Source organism: Nycticebus coucang, chromosome 1 (genome assembly GCF_027406575.1).
Source record: "Nycticebus coucang isolate mNycCou1 chromosome 1, mNycCou1.pri, whole genome shotgun sequence".
Classification (NCBI taxonomy): Eukaryota; Metazoa; Chordata; class Mammalia; order Primates; family Lorisidae; genus Nycticebus; species Nycticebus coucang.
This window is the reverse complement of record NC_069780.1, coordinates 154,893,835-154,912,770: the sequence shown is the minus strand read 5'-3', so window position 1 is coordinate 154,912,770 and position 18,936 is coordinate 154,893,835. Positions and strand designations below refer to the sequence as shown.

Sequence of the window (18,936 nt, the reverse complement as noted above, 5' to 3'; positions counted from 1 at the left end):
TGGACATTCTGAACATCAGCCAGTGGCTAGAGAGTGGGGATTCTGAGCTTTGCTCAGTAATGTCATAGATTCCCTGGGTAACATGTGAGGAGTCACTGCTTACTCAATTTCAGATTTTCTAGGACTTACACAGAATGCCATATTCCCTATTCTTTTCAGATCCAAGGAGAAGAATATAGAACTGTTAGAAAATTTATTTCAATATAGTGACTATTTATTAGAGGCATTTATCAGTTATATGAATAAACTCTTATGACATATACATAGAACATTTCAGAGATTCAGCATTTAGGTATAAAGCTAGAATACATACGTATAACTGAATTTAAGACACATTATAATTCATACAAAAAAGGATTATTTCGAAGGCAGAGAATAGGAGATCCCAGAAACAAGAAAGAAGAATAATTAGGGTGGCGCCTGTGGCTCGGTCGGTAAGGCGCCGGCCCCATATACCGAGGGTGGCGGGTTCAAACCCGGCCCCGGCTGAACTGCAACCAAAAAATAGCTACTTGGGAGTCTGAGGCAAGAGAATCGCTTAAGCCAAGGAGTTAGAGGTTGCTGTGAGCTATGTGAGGCCACGGCACTCTAACGAGGGCCATAAAGTGAGACTCTGTCTCTACAAAAAAAAAAAAAGAAGAAGAAGAAGAATTAGTTCCTTAGGAAGGGGATAGAAAGTCTATGCGGACAATATAAAATTTGACTAGAGTACTGAAGTAAACTTTGAAGAAATAGAAAGAAGAATCTTTAGCAAGGAAGAATGGAACAGCAGGGGAATCAATCAATAGGTGAAAGTGGCCAAAATGTGACATGCAAGAGGGAAAAGTGATGAGGGAGACCGCAAAGGTGGGCTGTGGCCCAGCTGCAAGCTTCATCTCCAGGTGCTTGAAATTCGTCCTGAAGACGTCCAAAGATTTTCAGCAGATCCAGCCCACATTTTAGGAAGATAACTATGACAGCATTGGCAAAGGATGGAATGGAACAGAAGAGAAGTGCAAACAGATTGTTTGGGAGACTTGACATCATGGTGAAAGATGGAAAAGGCTTGAACTAAAGAGAGCAACAGTGGAACAGAAAATAGATGTGACAGATAACCATGGTATGGGGAACAAACAGAACAGGTGAGGTGGGGTGGCAGAGTGGCCTGGCGGTGGCTCCGGGGAAGAAAACAGAGGTTTCTGGTTTGGGTGATTGTACATATGCAAATGAGGCAAGCAAAGGGCAGGAAAACAGAAGAAATCAGAAGGAAACACTGGGAAAAATTAATTTGAGCCCCCTATTCCAAAAAAAGTCTGCCTTGAGCTAAGTGAAGAAAAAGAGGAAAAGGCCTCGCTCCATCCCTGAGCTTTTCTCAGAGTGTGGTCTTTGGGTGTCTCAGGACTCTTTCAAGGGGTCAATTTGGTTAATATTTTCTTTCTTTCAAGGGGTGAATTCAGTCAATATTTTCCTAACAATCCTGAGACACTATTTGCTTTTTTGACTGTGTGGTGGAATTCTTGCCTTGATGGTGTGAGAACAGTAAGGGAAATCCTTGCATTCTTCACCACTGGGCAATAACAGAAAGAGAGAAAGGAACAGGGACAGGCAGAGGCTGGTAGGTCAGTGAATTTTACTCTGCAGAGTAGGAAAATCATTGATATGGTTTCAGATTTTACACTGCAACTTGTCTTTAAGAAACTACCACTTGTTGAGTTTTGGAGTAGCATCAGAGGATTGCCCAGTGTCTCCTGTTTTTTCCAAGTCATTATCTGTGTAGTACCTGATTAATCCCCATAATTTAACCAAAACCATATTGAATGCAGAAGCTCATATGAGAATTCAAGTGTCAATTTTTAAGCCAGATATTAAAGTTTGGCAAAAGTGTAAAACAATGTCGCTCTTCCCAGGTATTCTTTTATTTTAGGAAATACACTTATCTTTAATGAATATATATGTTTATGTTAACATGTAACAGATCAATTGAAGGACTGATTGTGTAAAGGGCTCCTGAGTCCAAAACGTTGGAGAAGCCCTGGCTTAACCTTCCTTTTCCCTACTGAGAATGTGGTGTCCAGCACAACTACACCTAGGCAGGGTAACTCCTCAGAGGACTAAGGCAGGAGTTCTCAAACTGTTTTGTCTCACAAACCCTTTTTCCTCTTAAAATTCATATGAGGCGGGGCTTTGGTTTCTGTTTCTGAAAAGTTTTGCCTGGCTCTGGAAAATTATAGCTCCTGATTTATTCTGTACTGGTTAGTTCTGAGAACAAAAGCTGAGAAGGATGCATTTTCCTCTCCAGCACTCAGAGACAAAGCTCAAATTCCTGTCTCACATTAAGGGAACTAGCCCGCCTCCCAAACAAGGGTCTGTTCCAAACACTTACTCACATTTCAGTGAGTCAGAAGGAAACAGACAGATATTCATCTCCCTGAAACCTGGCTGACTTCCTCCAAGACGTCTGTGAGGAGGGTCAAGGTTGTGTGTCAGGGCTGGTGAGTAGCCACCGAAGAGCTCTCAGGTGGTAGCTGGAGTCTTAGTAAGCAGGTGAGTACCAAACACAGGTCAGAAAAAATTCCCTTCAAGCATTTTCCAGGATTAGTAAGTAGAGTTAGTAAGTGACAGATAAGAAAACAGGAAAGTACCCGGGGTTCATTTTGAGTACAAAGGTGTTGAATTTTCAGTCATGACTATTAACAGTAATATCTGATGAACACCAATTCAATACGCTAAACATTTGAGACTTCAGCCCTACCTTGGTGAAGAAAAGCATTTGATTTTTACTGATTAATTAAGTCCTTCCTCCCCTGAGCCACTTTGCTTCCTAGAGGCAACACTCCAGGTATCCCATTCTTCTTACAGTAGGGCTCCTTGGAGATCTAGAATGGTGGTAATAATGATTAGACTAACAACTCCTTAAACTTAATTTATGAAAACATTTGCTTACCTCACAGAAGGATTCATTGGAAGAATTCTGGCTTCAGCAATGAGATGGAAGTTTGTGAGTAAATTTTAGAATGAAAAATCAGATTTAGAGAAGGTGAACATCTCATTTCTTAAGTCTGTAAGTAAAAATCTCAACAATAGTAAGTTCTCATTCCAGACCTGAGACAGAAATCATAGAAGGAAGTGGCCAGGATGTAATACACAGAGGGTGAGAGTCAAGAGTTTGTATGTGGGCTGCCGCCCTTCTCTCTGGTCTTGAAGTCAATCTAAATTCAGTAATTAAATGTGCTCTTTATTATCTTGGAGGAGAGATATGAATGATGATCTCTCTCACACACACTCACACATACACACACTCACATATACACACACTCACATTCACATATATACACACACACATACACATGCACTCACACACATACACACACTCATATACTCAGGCACACACACATACGCGCGCACTCACACATACACACGCGCTCGCACACACTCACATGTACACACACGCACTCACACACACACCCGTGCTCTTGCAGCAGGTAGTCCTTAACTATCCCCTCGGGTAATCATAACTTGAGAGCACATCTTCTCTCCCGATGAGTTACTGTCTAACCTGGTAATTGTGCGCTTATTTTTGTCCCTTTCTCCACCCACTCAGGAGAGCCAGAAAAAGCGCAGCCCCTGGGCCCTGCGGTCCAGCTCCCGACTCCCCTTGCCCGGAGCCCTGGGCTGCAGAGGCTGCGGGGGCGCCGGGGTTCTCCCCGCGACCCGGGGGTGCTCTTGGCGGCGGGCTACAGGCTGTCGGGGGCGAGCAGTGACCCGGCTGGCGCTTGCTCGTCGGAGGTGCCGGGCCGCACCGCCGAGGATCGGACAGGCAGCGGGCAGCGCGGCCCATCCCCACCCTCCGGGTGCGGGGCTGGGCGGTGGCGCGTCCAGGTGGGCCGGGTGTGGCCGCGGAGGTGCGGCCCGGCGGGCGGGGCGGGGCCGGGCGGACCCGGAGTTCGCCTCGGCGGGAGGGGGCGGGCCGGGGCGGGCCCTCGGCGCCCAGGAGCTGCCCGGCAACTTTTCTCCGCTCTCACCCGGACAGGGTAGAGAATCCCTCTGCACAGCTTCTGGAGAGTGTCCAGGTGCCTGTGTCCCTCGGTCAACGGTATCCTCTGCAGTCCTGGAGCAGCTGCGGTCCCCAGGCAGACCCGGAATGGGGCCGGCACAGCCGAGGGGCGCGCCTCTGCCGCTGTGGCTGCTGTTCACGCTCAGTCAAGGTAAGTTCGCCCGGCACCGGCTGCAGCGCGGGACCCGTGCGTGTCCGGGAACCAGGAGGGAGGGACGAGGCGAGACTGGGGCGCTGGCGGCGTGAGTCTCCGCTCGGAGTCCCTGTGGATCCGACCGCAGCCGTCCGGAGTTGGTAGGAGGGAGAGCCCTCCCCGGCTTCGAGTCCCCATCAGCCATGGGCGAGTCTCATCCCGTCGGTTAAACACCCGCCAAAGACCTCAACGAGCGCCTTGGTTTGGGGTTTACACACCCACATACATATAGGGAGGGAATGGGATTCAGGGGTGTCCTGGAGATGGCGAGTCCTGCAGCCCCGCTACAGACCCACGCCGCGCCTGCCAGGGACCCGGGCAACCCGGAATCCGGCGCTGTGCTGCAGCCTGCAGCTCCCCAGCGCGATGCCTGGTGGCTTTGTAGAATACTCCGAGCCCCACATGCTTATTTTTCTACCCAAGTGCGTGAATAATGTCCCCATTTCTTAGTTCAGGTCGAAGATCTAGTGTTTTTTCCCATAGGGTACGTGAACTAAGCCAAGCGTCTCTTAAACACTTGGCAGAGGGGAATTCTTCCTTCCCTTCTGCCTTCCTCTGATTGTTGGAACGTCATCTGCTCGACAAATGTAAACTTAGGCCAGGAAAAGTTCTTTCCACTTTCTGTATCAGAAATGCTTCATAAAGCAGTAAGTGTGGCAGCAGCTCCGACCGCGGGCATTGTGAGCAGGGCCCGCCCTCCGCCTGATTTCTTTGCACTAGTGCGAGTATTGGAGGACTCCCGACTCCCCCTTTATTCAGAGCCTGAACTGCGCTTAAGTTTAATAACTTCGGTTTACTTGCGGGTTAGGGGGAGAGTCACATTTGTATCTCCTAGTTTGATCAGCTATGGAAACAAACAAAAAAAAATCATCTCTGATTATTATTTTTTTAACACAAAGAAAATAAATACTTCCTAAGCCGTTGTTCTTATTCAGCCAGTTGCTATTTTTTTTTCTTTTGCAGTTTTTTGACTGGGGCCAGGCTTGAACCCACCACCTCCAGTATATGGGGTTTGTGCCCTACTCCTTTGAGCCACAGGCACCATCTAGCCAGTTGCTATTCTTTATCGTGGAAGAATCCTAGTCCTTGTCCAGCTTGTGGCATTTTGTCTGGGTCACAGAAAAGAGAGAATTAGTACCACCATCCTCGCCCCCAGCAAAGAATGGACATTTTAGGTTTTCTAACCTGTATGTGATGCTTCCTGGATATCCTCGTTGTTTCCAGGGGCCATCAACCCTAAACAAGGCATTTCAGATAAATCAGGATTGGACATTGAAAATCAGTCCCTGGAACACCACAACTTTCCTAAGAGCTAATAGAAATATAAATCCAAGCTTTTCATCTCTCTGTAATTACCCCGTATTGAAGGAAACTATGGAAACATAACATCATTTTCCTATCATTGAAGTGTTGAGGCTTGTTCTTTAAAGAGCAATGAGAAACACTTTAGTGGAATGTGTTGCTGTAAGGCATGAAGGCAGGTACAGAGATTTAACCAGGAGTTAATAAGGACAGCTCTGAGCAAGCAAAAGGAGATGATTCAATATGACATCTGTAAAAATATTTTGTGTATTTAGTCCCTCCTCCTTCTCCAGTCATTTGAATACTGGAGGAACAGGTTTTCTCTTAATTTAAGATGATCATAGCAAAGCTTTGTCATTGTGATATCAATTGAGATTCCCAAGGAAGCTGCGTCATTTTTTGATGCTATGAATGTCCAAGGTTAACATGAAAAATTGAAATTTCTAGCTCATTAATACGCAAATTTTTTCTGGCCTCACTCTTCCTGTATAAAATTTCTAAACATTCATCATCACTATACACACATACGTACTGTTTATAAATTGTATGCATATGCAATTGTGTAACATAAACGTGTACAAAAAAATAAAATTTAAAAGGTACATCTTGTGTCTTCTGTAGCATACATGCAAGCTACTTAGAAACATCTTACCCTCAAATCTCATTTTAACGCTTAAATACAAATTTGCTTCTCATAGATGCTTAAGGAAAGCACTCAGTTTAGTTCCATATTTATCACTTTTCATTGCTCATTCTTGATTTAAGTGCTTCAAATTGTTGAAATAGTAATTGTTGAATAGGCAGATCGAAGATGGAAAAAAGATCATACGAGGCCTACAATAATCTATAAACTGAATACAAGTCCTTAAGAGAAAGACAAATATAATTTTAAAATGAAGGCCATCACATATATTCTTTCGATGTCAGCAGACACAGGAAGCCCCTCTATCTGCTGGGGTCTGGATCATCTCCTCCCTCACTACCCCTGGGACCCTTCCCAACCCCTCATCCCTCTTTAACATACACCTTCAGATTCTCTCCCTAAACTAACTTCTCTCACTCTGTAAATAGTCTGATTTCTCTCATAATAAAAAGTCTTCCTTTTTACATGTAATTGCCTCCTGAAATATCCTGCCCTTCCGGCTTCTTTTCTCTCTGAGCTTTTTCTGTCTTAATCTCCTTTGCAGGCTCATTCTTGTGGGTGTGTACAGAGCTCCATCCTGGATCTTTCTCTCCATTCTAAAGATTCTCTCTGGGCCCATCCCCTGCCCAAGTTAGCATCTCCAGCCAGACACCTTTCCTGAATTCCAGATTAGTATTTCCACCAGCCACCAAATTTCTCCACCTAGATCCTCTATAAGCACAGATTCAACATTTCTGAAACTGAATTTACACCTGTCCTCCAAAATCTTCTCCTATAACTATTGTTTAATAGCAGCATTGTCATGCAAACGTAAAAGCCAGGAATTGGTTCCCACGTTTTCAACCTCACAGACAGTCTGCAGGTTCTAGAGGTCCTCTCCTAACCCATGCAAATCCTGCCACCTCCTTCAGGCCCTCGTGTGTGTTTGGACAGCTGGACCTTTTGAAGTGGTTTTGCTGTTCTGTTTCTTATCCCTCCAGTCTGTTCTCTTCATGGTCACCAATGTTATCTTTCTAGAACACTTATCTGTATCCAATTGCCTCTTTGTTTCAAATGTGCCTAGCTCCCCATCTCATGAGGGTAAAGTCCAAAATTTCTTGGTGTGTCAAGAAAAGTCCTTTGTTGGTTAGCCATAGCCCACCTATTCAAACTTTTCTCTACCACACCCTGTCTTGCACACAGAACACACTCACACATGCACTACATGTAAGCACACACACACACTCTGTAGCCGTAAGTATGTGTATGCCAATATGTGATATATACTATCCTTTGTTCTGACTACACCTGATCATATCATATTTAGCAATAAAGTATTTTCCAAATATTCTCTTTGGCTTTGCTGCATTGTTGCTTTTTCCCTTTTCCTCTTACATCTTTGCAATTGACCGTTGGAAGAGACAACCCCTAGGAAATTTACAAAGTAGGGCAATTTTTATTTTGCAACAAAAAGGAAAAACATGAGGTAATACTGGATCCTACCCTAAGCCTCCTCTCTCCCCTCATCCTCAGTCCCTCAGCAGGCTTAGGCTGCCCGCCCTTTGATAAGGGAACTCCCTTCCTCCCTGGCTTACCAGCTATAATTGCCCAACCTCACCTAAGCTTTGCTCTCTTATATATAGCTCATGAGCTACTGTTTGACTTAAATTTGTGGATTCGGGGCTCAGGATTCAGTATTTCAAAACAATTACTCATGTATTTCTAATGTAATGTCTGATTTGGAAGTGTTTTGTTTAAATATTATCACTTCAAACCCCCTCTCCTTTCCTAACTAATTAAAATTCCAGTACTGCATATAACACCTTGTTGTGGGATGACTGCCAACCAAGATAGGTAGATTTCAACACCAGAAGACAGTGACTGTGTCAGTTTAAATGAATTCCCTCCAAAGGGGACAGTGGCTGCTCTCTCTGTCTTCATGTGCTAACAGCCCTGGGCATATTAAAGGGAGAAGCCAGTTAATGTAAAGAGATGAGTGTCTAATGATGGAATTTTAGACATTCAGCGAAATAAAGACACATGTTCAGTCGGTGTGTAAAGAATAAAGAATTTCACAAAGAATGGAGAAAATATTTGGGGCATCATAAAAGTATTACTGCTAAAGCCACAAGCTTAACTCTTGACTACCAACACTGCTCAGCTTGGGATATTACTAAAAGATTCAGTATAGTGTAAAAGAGGAAGAATTGTGGAAAGTTGTCTTCCTAATTAGCAAGTCAAGGAAGTGGAGGGTTGTTGTCCCTCCTCCAGTCGTTATGGTGAGCAACGATTTACCAGGAGAACACACAGAAGAATGGCTCTCTAAAGAGAAGAATCCTGCTATCACAAATCATGAAACAATAGGTTCTGTGTATGACATGATTCCTAAATTCCCTTTAGATGATCCATAAGGACTTTGCTGATCCAGTTTTAGTGAATTCTGTAAAACTAATCTTTAATCCTATCTTTATGAGGTACCTACTTCATGTAAGGTGGCGTGCTAAGCCCAATGTTGAATCAGAGACAACTTGAAATATGGTCCAGAGAAGTTGCAGTCTATTTGGAAACAAGCTCAAACAGGGGAGAAGGAATTATCTCAGCTCTCACCAATTTTAGTCCCTGTCTTACGCTCTACCAAAAGTCCTTTTCAAATTACAGCCTTTCTCTGCACAGCCGGAAAATCCAGGGGAGGCTGAAGGGTGATTGGACTGAGCCAGTCTAGTAGAATTACACCCCTAGCCAATGTCTGACTTAGACGTGGGCATGTAACACAAGATTGGCCAATGAGACAGAGGAGGGGGCGGGATCTGCTGGAGGACATCTGGGAAAGTAATTCTCATTTCTAAGAGAAACATTGGTTAAGAAATAACACTGTCAGGTTTAGATATGAAGTTTGGAACAAGTATGGCTATCTTACAACCATGATGTCAGCTAGCTTAAGGATAAAGCCAGTATACTGATGTTTAGCCTCATGGAAAGAAACAGCTGTGAATGTTCTAAATTTGAGCTTCTGAATTATCGAAATTTAAGGCCATAATATCTCTTGGCGACTTAAAAATTTTTCATATAATTTAAAACTTGGTTATAACAGTTTCCATAAGTTTCTATAACATAATAAATGATACGTATTCATAAATAATAAATGGTACAGACTAAATGTTGAATTCAGAGGATAGAGTGATATCACTGTGACACATTGATGTGTCAACCCTCCAGAGAAGTCTTTTCTGAGGGACAAAAAACTGTTACAATTTAGATCTGCCATGAAGAAACTTGGAGATCATGGGAGTCCACTTCTCTCTTTTTAAAATGACTCTAAGTGATACTATGTTAAGATAGGCTAGAGAGCAATATAACAGGACCCAAGTCTCCTAGTTCCCAGGGCAAGTGTTTAGGTTCCAGAATAAAAACCGGCACAATGACAGCAGAAGGTCATTATGCCCAGAACATGGTCCTCAAGTGAGGACCATGAATGCATAGAGCGCAAGTTAAGAGGCAGCTCCAGACCTTCAAGGGTACTAAGCCTGAGGACAATGGGAAGGTTTCAAAAGGCCTCGAGCAGAAGAGTGACATGAAAGAACTTCCCATAAGACGGATCACTCTGCTGACAAAGAGGACCGTGGCTCTGCTGGCAGCCTGGTGGAAGGCACCAAGAGCATTTGGGAAAGAACTGGTTGAGTTTTGTTTTTAGTTGAGTAGCACAGTTGTGAGAGGATGGTGTTAAAAACCCAGACGGTGACTGTAGGGAAAGAGGCCAATGGGTTACTTTCAAAGACATTAAGGAAGAAGAATGGACAGGATTTGGTGACTGATTTCCTGGAGTGGCAGCATGAATGGGAACAGATAAGGCTGATGGTTAGATTTCTGATATGGAAACTCAATTCATGTTATGCCATTTACTGAGATGAGGAGTGCTGAAGGAGGAAGATTGGAGGAAAAAGACCATCAGTTCAGTTCCACAGGTTGAGTTTGAGCCATCCAGGAATACAAGTCTAGTTAGTAGATGGTTAGTTGTATACAGTAGTGTTAGGAACAAGTGGGAGAGCAAGAAGAGGCTAGAGATTTAGGATTCAATTCTCACCTAGAGAATAACTGAAGACATGGAGTTTATAAGGTGAGTCAGGCAAAAACACTTTGGCCACAGCTCAAGGACCAACTTTAGAGTGTCAGGTGATGAGGAGGAGATGTGAAGGGAGACAGTCGGAATAGCTGCAGAAGTAGAAATGACTGCAAAGAAGCACAGTATTGCAGAAATATTTGGGGAATGAAGACTTGGTGAAGAGGGTCAACTCCTTCACAGATGTCAAGCAAGTCTGACGACCTTGGCAGGGGCAGTCTCCACGGGGTGCCAAAAGTAGAAACCAGAACAGGCTGAGCTTAAGAGTAAATGGAAAGTGAGGAAATGTAGACAAGTGTCAGAGAGTTTGGTAGTAATAAGAGGGAGAAGAGTAGAAGGGGAGAGATGGGAGCACTTACCTTTCAACTAACACAGAAACATGGGAGAGGCTTGCATACAAATTATTATAATGGTATCTTTTATTTCTGCTGCTTATGGTACTGCATGGTGCACTTGTCATTTTTTAAAATTGTATTGAGGCCTCTCTATGTGGTGGAGGTTCACGAGAAACAGAGGGAAGGAGAAACAGACAGAAAGGAGAGGGACAAAGTTAGATGGCCAGCACCAGCAAGAGCTCTGCCAAAAGGAGCCCTTGATTAGCCGTGTGGCTGCTTCGATAGACGAGGGCACTTGCTGGTCTATACATCTTTGTTTGTTTCAGAACATACTTACCACACTAAAGTAGTTGTGATTAGAAGCTGTTTTTAGGGCATGTAATATATAACATTCCAATTCTAGCAGTAGAATTAATGTCAGTGCTTTAGTGAGATTTTCTGAAAAACAAATAAGCTCTTTTAGAAATATAAATTTATGTTCCTCCTATTTTAACTCTTTATTTCCATCTCAAATAATAAACAGACCTAAAATTATATTTTTAGAAATCACCAGTTTTGTGTATCACGGAGAATTAGTGTTGGCTTTGAAAGGTTTTATGAATGATTTTGAAGCCTATTGTTCTGTGTAATTCAGTGATGTTTTCAAAGCATTTTCATTTAATCATATAAATTAGAAAAAGAATGTGATATCTAGGCTTAATTTGGTTAAAGCTGTAATTAAAGTGCATATATTCAAGAGTTTCATCCAGCCTATTATGCCTGCCCACTCTTGTACACGTAAATTACATTTACTAACCAGTATAAACTTGACCTGCATATTTTGCTAATGTTTTCAGCTCCATAAAAAATTGGGACTGTTAATAGTTTTCAAATATTTTACTTCCTTTGAGAGACTTGTCTGTTCTGTTGCCCAAATAGTTAATGGAAACTGTGCGATTTTGTGGGTAAAGATTCCTGCCTTATTATTCTATGTTCTGAAAGGGTGACTGCAATTCTTCCTTTTATTAGTTTAAAGTGACTAGAGACAGCTTTTACTACAGAAGCCGCACATAACTCCTGATCATTGAAAGGCTTTCTGTGTAAAAATGAGGTTAATGTTTAAACAGAGCAATGGAAAGAAAAGACTGTTAGACCCTGTATTGTCAGTGTAAAAGATTACTTCATTGTGTTTTGAAAAGCCTGGGCAAAACTATTGCACCAATGGATGCCTTGAACACTGGCAGTTGTCATTCTTCCTGATTCATCTGAAGGTGGCCTTTGTTTGCCTTTGTGCAGGCCTGATCTCATTTCCATGGATACCATGTAGAAATGCAGAGTGAACACAGGCTGGCTTCTGGTCAGTTCATTCAGACAAATCTATTCCAAATTGTTTACCAGTTATCTTCAGGTCCTTTAACCAAAGAGCTTCTTAGATACTTGTTAGAATATGGACCCCAAACTACCTTGGATTTTATAACCTATTTCTAAACCGTGTTATGAATGCTCTTGCATAAAATAGATGTTTCAGAATAATTGACTAAGTTTTCTATGTATTTGTTAACATTACTCCTTGAGGATAAAGAAAAAAAAAAAAGGAAGAAAAATGAGCCTTGGAAATTGGAGTACTTATATGTGATCTTTATTTTTCTTCTGGTATAAAAATGTACTAAATAGCCCTAATGAAAAAAAATCTAGTGCAACATTGAGAGATGATTAAGTAAATAATTTAGGTAAATGTGACAATCAAGAAATCCCTTTATTATTACAGTATTTAATTTTACCCCCCAAGTAATCAGACTTTAATATATCAGCATCCTTTTATTACTATTTTTTGGCTATGGTTCCAGTGAGCTATGTATGACCTTAGATGCCACCTAAGATTGCTGGCCTGTGTTCTCCCTTTCCAAAATACTTGTTGGCCCCCAAAATACTTGTTGGCCCCCTCATTCTTTGCATCATTGAAATCTCAATTTCATTGAGGTTCACCCCCAGGAAGCCCACTGACCCCTAATCCAATTTAGGTGTCACTCCTCACGTGGACCCTTCCATATCAGTTGTCACATCCTATTTCAATAACCTATTTATTCAGCTATGACTCCTTTAGACGGAAAACTCTGAAAAGACAGGCCCGTGTCTTCTTTGCTTGTGCCAAGTATTCTTGGTACCATTTTGTTGAATGAATAATGAACACATGACATATGTTTGACAGCTACTCTCACAGGAGATTGAAGACACGCTTTCTAATTGAAATGCCAAGCTAAAAAATTCCTAGTTTTTCTCCAGTTAGTACATGCACAATCCACTCTAATTGCAATAGAATTTTATAAAATATTCCTTTAGTTAATCATTTCTTTCACTTTTTGACAAAGTTTGTTTGCTTTAAGATGTTTCTCCTTTGTCCTGAAATGTCTAATTAGGATAGTCCTATTGACAAGTAACGAGATTAATGAAAGTATTAGGACAGGGCAGACATCCTTTTTCCCTCAAAACACATTCCTATTCCCCTTTTCTGTTCCCATAAAGCAGCACCATAATTCATCTTCAGCTCGACTCTCTCTCATACTGAAAATAACCTTTATAATCACCCTCTGTCCTACTTACCATTATGTTCCCAGAACCTAGAATATTGTAAGCACTCAGAAAATGATGGGTTAAAATAGAAAGAGAAATAGAATTCGAGTAGAGTTAACTTTAAAATTTATTTTTCTGTGAAATATACAAAAGAGGAATGCATAAAAGGGAAATGTACAGCTTTTCACAGCTTGGATTTGATTTTATTCCATCGATACAGGTAGAAGACATGAGACTCCTTGATCAGAGACAAATTATTTATTATTACTCATGGCACAGCGAGCCACTTGAGCATTAGCATATGCATGTTGGTTCCCTTGGCCCACCAAGTCACAGAGGGGCAACACAGGGGGCCCAGATGAGCACCTGAACACACGGGTTGCATTACAGGAAGGAAACACTGAGGTTGGTGAACCTCATATCTTATAGCAAGCAGTCAGCAGGCCTGCTCTTTGACCCACAGGGGACATTATCTAATTCCTCAAGGTTGCTCATTGCAAACATAACCCTGAGAAATGGCATGGTATAGAACAGTTAGAGTTTTACATCTTTGACATGCATATATCTAAGTGTATAAGATTCCCATGAAGACATGTCCCCCAACACAGTGTAACACGTTATTAAAAAAAAAATGTAGCCACAACTCAGGTTAAAACAAGAAAAAATAATTGCCAGACCCCCGAAGCCTGCTCCACGTTCCTTCCCAATAACAAATCAATCTTTCTATACTTACCTTGTTGGCAATAATTTCCTTCTTTTATTTATACTTTGTTGCTGTCCACTGGGCTACTTGGTGGATGACACAGAGGAAGTACCACAGATGAAATGAATGATTTTAAAAGGGAAGGCTGGTGCTTGCTCAGGCACATCAGCAATTACCCATCTTTATTCACTTTCTTATATATCCAAACTCATCAGCTAAAAATAATCCAAGAATAAAGAAGACAAAAGGTAACAAAACTGTCACAAAGAGTCCTTATCAGTGTTAATGCAGCAAAGTACGTAAACACCTTTCCAAACTAAGAATGTCCTGCTTGGAGATAAACAACAATGGAGATAAACCACAAAGGTGCTGGGTTGTCTGTTCTGTTTGCCCACTTCCCTATATGACTAACTGAAAGTTATTGTGTAAATTGAGGTAGGGAACAAAGTATAACGGCACTCTACCCTGGGCAGATGATCTGTCCCCAGCTGCGACTTGGTGGGGCCCTCTGGCACATTCTTTCCTTTAAGGCATAATTGCCTGCATTTTTGGAACTGGAAATGTTCCTTCTCAGGACCTCGTACCTCAAGGAGCACAAATGAGACTGATTCACCTTACAAGGGTGCAGGGGACTGTGCTCCTTCAATACTTCTGTTAGTTAAGTACTGGTATATATCTGCTAAACTTCAGTCTTTAATTTTGCTAGGGTTTAAATACACACACATGCACACATGAATATACAATACACATCCTTATGTGTCTGACTTTTGTTAACATTGTGTTTATGAGACAAATCTATTTGTAGACGGAGTTCTTTTGTTCTTACTACTGTATAGTATAGTATTACTTGTACATATATTTCTACTGGAATATACCTGGGAGCAGAATTGCTGGGCCATAGGAAACGCAACTATTCATCTTTATTCACTACTGATAGTTTTTCAAATGCCTGTAAGAATTTAGTGCCACCAGCAGCAGAAGTCCTGTTGCTCCAGTTTTTCTCTACATTGGGTAATGCAGGCATTTTAAATTCACCCATCTGGTTCATGTAGGATGGTATCTCCTTATGCCTGTAATTAACATTTCTTTGAGTGCTAATGTACTTTAGCATGTTTTCATACGTTTATTAGCTGATTGGATTTCCTTTTCTATGAAATACCTATTCTGCCCAAACACAGATAAATATATGATTCACAGTGGGGTTTTCTGTTTTTATGTTGATTATTAGTAGTTCTTTATATGTTCTGAACGTGACCCAGTTACAAATGTTGTGTATATATCCTCTAATTTGGAATACTTTCTTCTCTCAGTGTATGCCGTTGAAGTTCTTAATGTTAAATGTAGTTAAATGTATCAAGTGTTTGTGGTTAGTTTTGTTTGATTTTGTTTTTTGTATTATGTTGAGAGAATAGTTTTCTAATTCAAAGTCATAAAGATATTCTCCAATATCATATGAAAACTTAATGGTTTTGTATTTTCAAATAAGCCTATATTTTCCTATAATTAATTGTTGACAATAATGTGAAGCAGGGATCAAACATCTGTTTTGTTTTTTTTTTTTAACTAGGTAGTCAGCTCAGTACCATTTATTGAAAAGATCATCCATTGTGCAATGCCATCTTTGAGATCAATCAAGTGTCATAAGTTTTGATCTAATTTTAGGTTCTCTTGTCTGTGCCGCTCACTGCCTTAATTACAGTAGATTTATAGTGAGTCCTGTTTTCCAATAGAGCTATTTCTCCACCATTTTTTCACATTCAGGAGCATTTTGGCTATTCTTGGTCTCTTGCATTTCCATATAAATTTTAGAATTAGATTATCAATATCTATGAATTTTAAAAATAACGTTAATAGCATTGACTCCATAAATTAATTTGGAGAGAATTGACATCTTTACAATATTATGTATTCCTATCCATGAATCTGGTATGTCTAATTTATTTAGGTCTTCTTTATTTCTCTCAATAATGATTTATAGTTTTTTATGATAACTCACACAACATTTTAGGATTTATTTTTAGGAATGTAATACTTTTGATGTTACTATAAACAATTACTTCTTAAAATCTTCAAAATAAAATTTTGTTGCTGGTGCATTTAAATGCAGTTTTTACATCATGACTTTATATACAGCAGTCTTACTAATCTTATTTATTAGTTCTAAACATTTTTTTCTAATCCTCTTGGATTTTCTATATATATATATTAGTCTATTATCTATGATTTAGCATAATATTGTTTCTTGTTTTCAAAACTTGTTACCTTTTATTACCTTTTCTCACCTTATCAAACCAGGTAGGACCTCCCACACAATAATGAATACTGTATAAAATATTGAATAGCAGGAATAACAGAAGGCATCCTTAGCATGTTCCTAAAACATTCAACATTTCACTATTAGGTTTGATGTTTGCTGTAGGGTATTGATAGGTAGTCTTTTTACCACATAGTTCTCTTTTATCATGTTTGCTTAAAATTGAGAGTTAACTTGTTTGTTTGTTTGTTTTTGAGACAGAGTCTCACTCTTGTCCTGGCTAGAGTGCCATGGTGTCAGCCTAGCTCACAACAAGCTCAAACTTCTGAATTCAAACAATCCTTCTGCCTCAGCTTCCTGAGTAGCTGGGACAAAGATGCCTGCCACTATGCCTGGCCAATTTTTTCTATTTTTAGTAAGGAGGAGGTTTCCCTCTTGTTCAGGCTGACCTTGAACTCCTGACCTCAAAGGATACTCCTGTCTCAGCCTCCAGAGTGGAAATATTACAGGTGTGAACCATGGTGCTGGGCCTGAGTGTTGACTTTTATAAATATTTTTCTGTATCTATTAATAAATGTATCTCCTTTAATCTATTTATGTGACAAATTACATTGATTGATTTCCAAACCTGATGACACCCTTGTATTATTGTTTTAATACCTATAAAATCTATTATGGTACCACATTTTTATTCCTATTTCTTATCATTCCTCCTGGGATTTTATAAAATGTATTTATAAAATGTACTCTGAAAGAAGCAATTTTTGGCTTTGTTTATTATTTATTTGTCATATTTTTATCTTCTATTTCAATAATTTCTGTTCTTATTTTTGTAGTTTTCTTGGAAAATTCTTGGCCAGCATGTCTTCAAATATTTCCTCTGCCTCATTTTTTCTTTTCTTCCTTTCTGGGACTTTAACCACACATACAGTTGATCTTAGTTATTTGCCAATTGGCCTACTAGCTCAGATTTACTTAAAACCCCAAAAGCAATCCTAGTGGAGCGTTTATAGTCCTTGGTGGACATGCACAGAGCACCAAAACATTTGGATCACCCAGTACACACTTTCTCAGCTGAGGTGAAACAAGGTGATGCTCTGCCTTTTTGTTTCAGCTCTACACAATAACCAAGTATCCTTGGCATGATCTATTTAGCCCTAGGTTTTTTGTATTGTTGGCTTTTTGTAGATGGTTTCACTGGTTAAAATGGCCTCCGAGTGTGGTGCTGAAATGTTATTTAGTAGGCATATCCAAAAAAAAAAAAAAAGATATGATTGATTTCCCTTACAGAGAAAATGTGTGTGTTGAACAAGCTTCTATCAGGCATAAGTTACAAAATGTTGGCTAAGTGTTCAGTGTTAATGAAACAATAACGTATATTAAATATGATGTCTTCGAACAGACACACACAAAGAACAGGATAATGTATTGATTGATTGATGAATATGTTATGACCAGAGACTCACAGGAACCTTATTTCCCCAAGGAGCAATGACTAAGCATTCACTAAACCAGTATTTCAAAAACTCAGTAGAACAGGACCATGAAGAGAATGGACTGTGTATTAGAACTTCTTACTGTGTCTTCTACGTTTCTCACTCTCTCTCCTGTATTCCCTCCGTTTGCCTGTCCACACGTCATTTTTTTGTTCTATATTACTATTCACTAATTCTTTTTCAACAATGTCTGTTTTGCTGTTGAAATATTCATTACATTAATTTTGGTGATTGTATTTTTCAGTTTTAAAGTTTTTGCTTGGTTCTTTGCTCAATTTCTTTGCTCTGTCCTTCACAACTTCTGTAAGGTGAGTTGTTTTCTAGTCTTTGTCTACTGATTTCATCATCTGGAGGCCCTGTAAGTGCTTCTGTTGTCTTTGTGCTGGCTTTCATTTGCGCTGTCTTCTCTTCTTTGGTGCCTGCTTATCTTTGCTGGAACTTTTAGTATTAGAAAGAACGTTTGAGAAAATAATTTGCGGCTTGGGATGATATCCTTCTGCAGAGAACATTCCATTTGCTTCTACTGAAGGAATACACTAGGCAATAGTAATTCCCTACCAGTTTCAAATAATTTCAGGGCTTGGTACTTGTAGGTTACCCAGACAATTCATTTGGGGGCTCATTTACTTACAGTTCACACATTGTCACAGGGGCCATTTAGGGGTTTTGAGTATAAACCCTACTCATGGGTGATTTCTCAGATACCCCACTTTTGACAGATCCCAGTTTTCAACTTTTCACTCTCCTTTTTAAGATGGATTAATTTCTCTCTTCCCACTTCACCTCCTACCACGGGGAAAAAAATGATCTGAGTTACTTTTCTAAATTTCATTCTTCTCTTCACCTCCTTAGCAACTTGATGCATTTAGGATGACTTCTTAAATATACTTTTATATTTCTTCCAATTATTTCAGTGATCTTCAGTTGGGAAGTTGACTCAAATAATCAAGTCCTTTATGACCAAAAGAGAAAATCTAGAGTAGCACCTTAAGAGTCTCCTCTTTAAAAAATTTTTTTTATTGTTTACTTTTGCAAAGTTCCCTCATACTGTTTATTGATGTGGTATTTTATCTGACAGAAAAGTAGACTTTTTTTCAAAATGGGTTAAAATGATGTTCCATAGAAATTAGTATTCTAAAACTTTCATTTTATAGTAGAAAGTATTTTTAATTAGTAAGCTAAAGTTACTTGACATATTGTGTAAAGCTGTATATTTGCTTATATTAATTACTCCCCTTTTCTTTACCTGTGAAGTTAATGTGTGCATTGAAATATTAAACATGATTAATAATTTCAATTTATAGGAGTTTTTCTTTATAAAATGCAGATCT

At 40.1% G+C, this 18,936-nt stretch overlaps 1 protein-coding gene across 1 annotated transcript in view; it reads left to right on the top strand.

Moving 5' to 3' along the window:
* Positions 1-3,990: 3,990 nt before the first annotated feature.
* Positions 3,991-18,936, top strand: part of ITGA2 (integrin subunit alpha 2) — a 118,989-nt gene continuing 104,043 nt past the window's right edge. Inside the window, exon 1 of the mRNA XM_053590783.1 lies at positions 3,991-4,184. Coding sequence (XP_053446758.1) covers positions 4,121-4,184 — 64 coding nt within the window. The 5' untranslated portion in view covers positions 3,991-4,120. The remainder of the gene's footprint in view (positions 4,185-18,936) is intronic.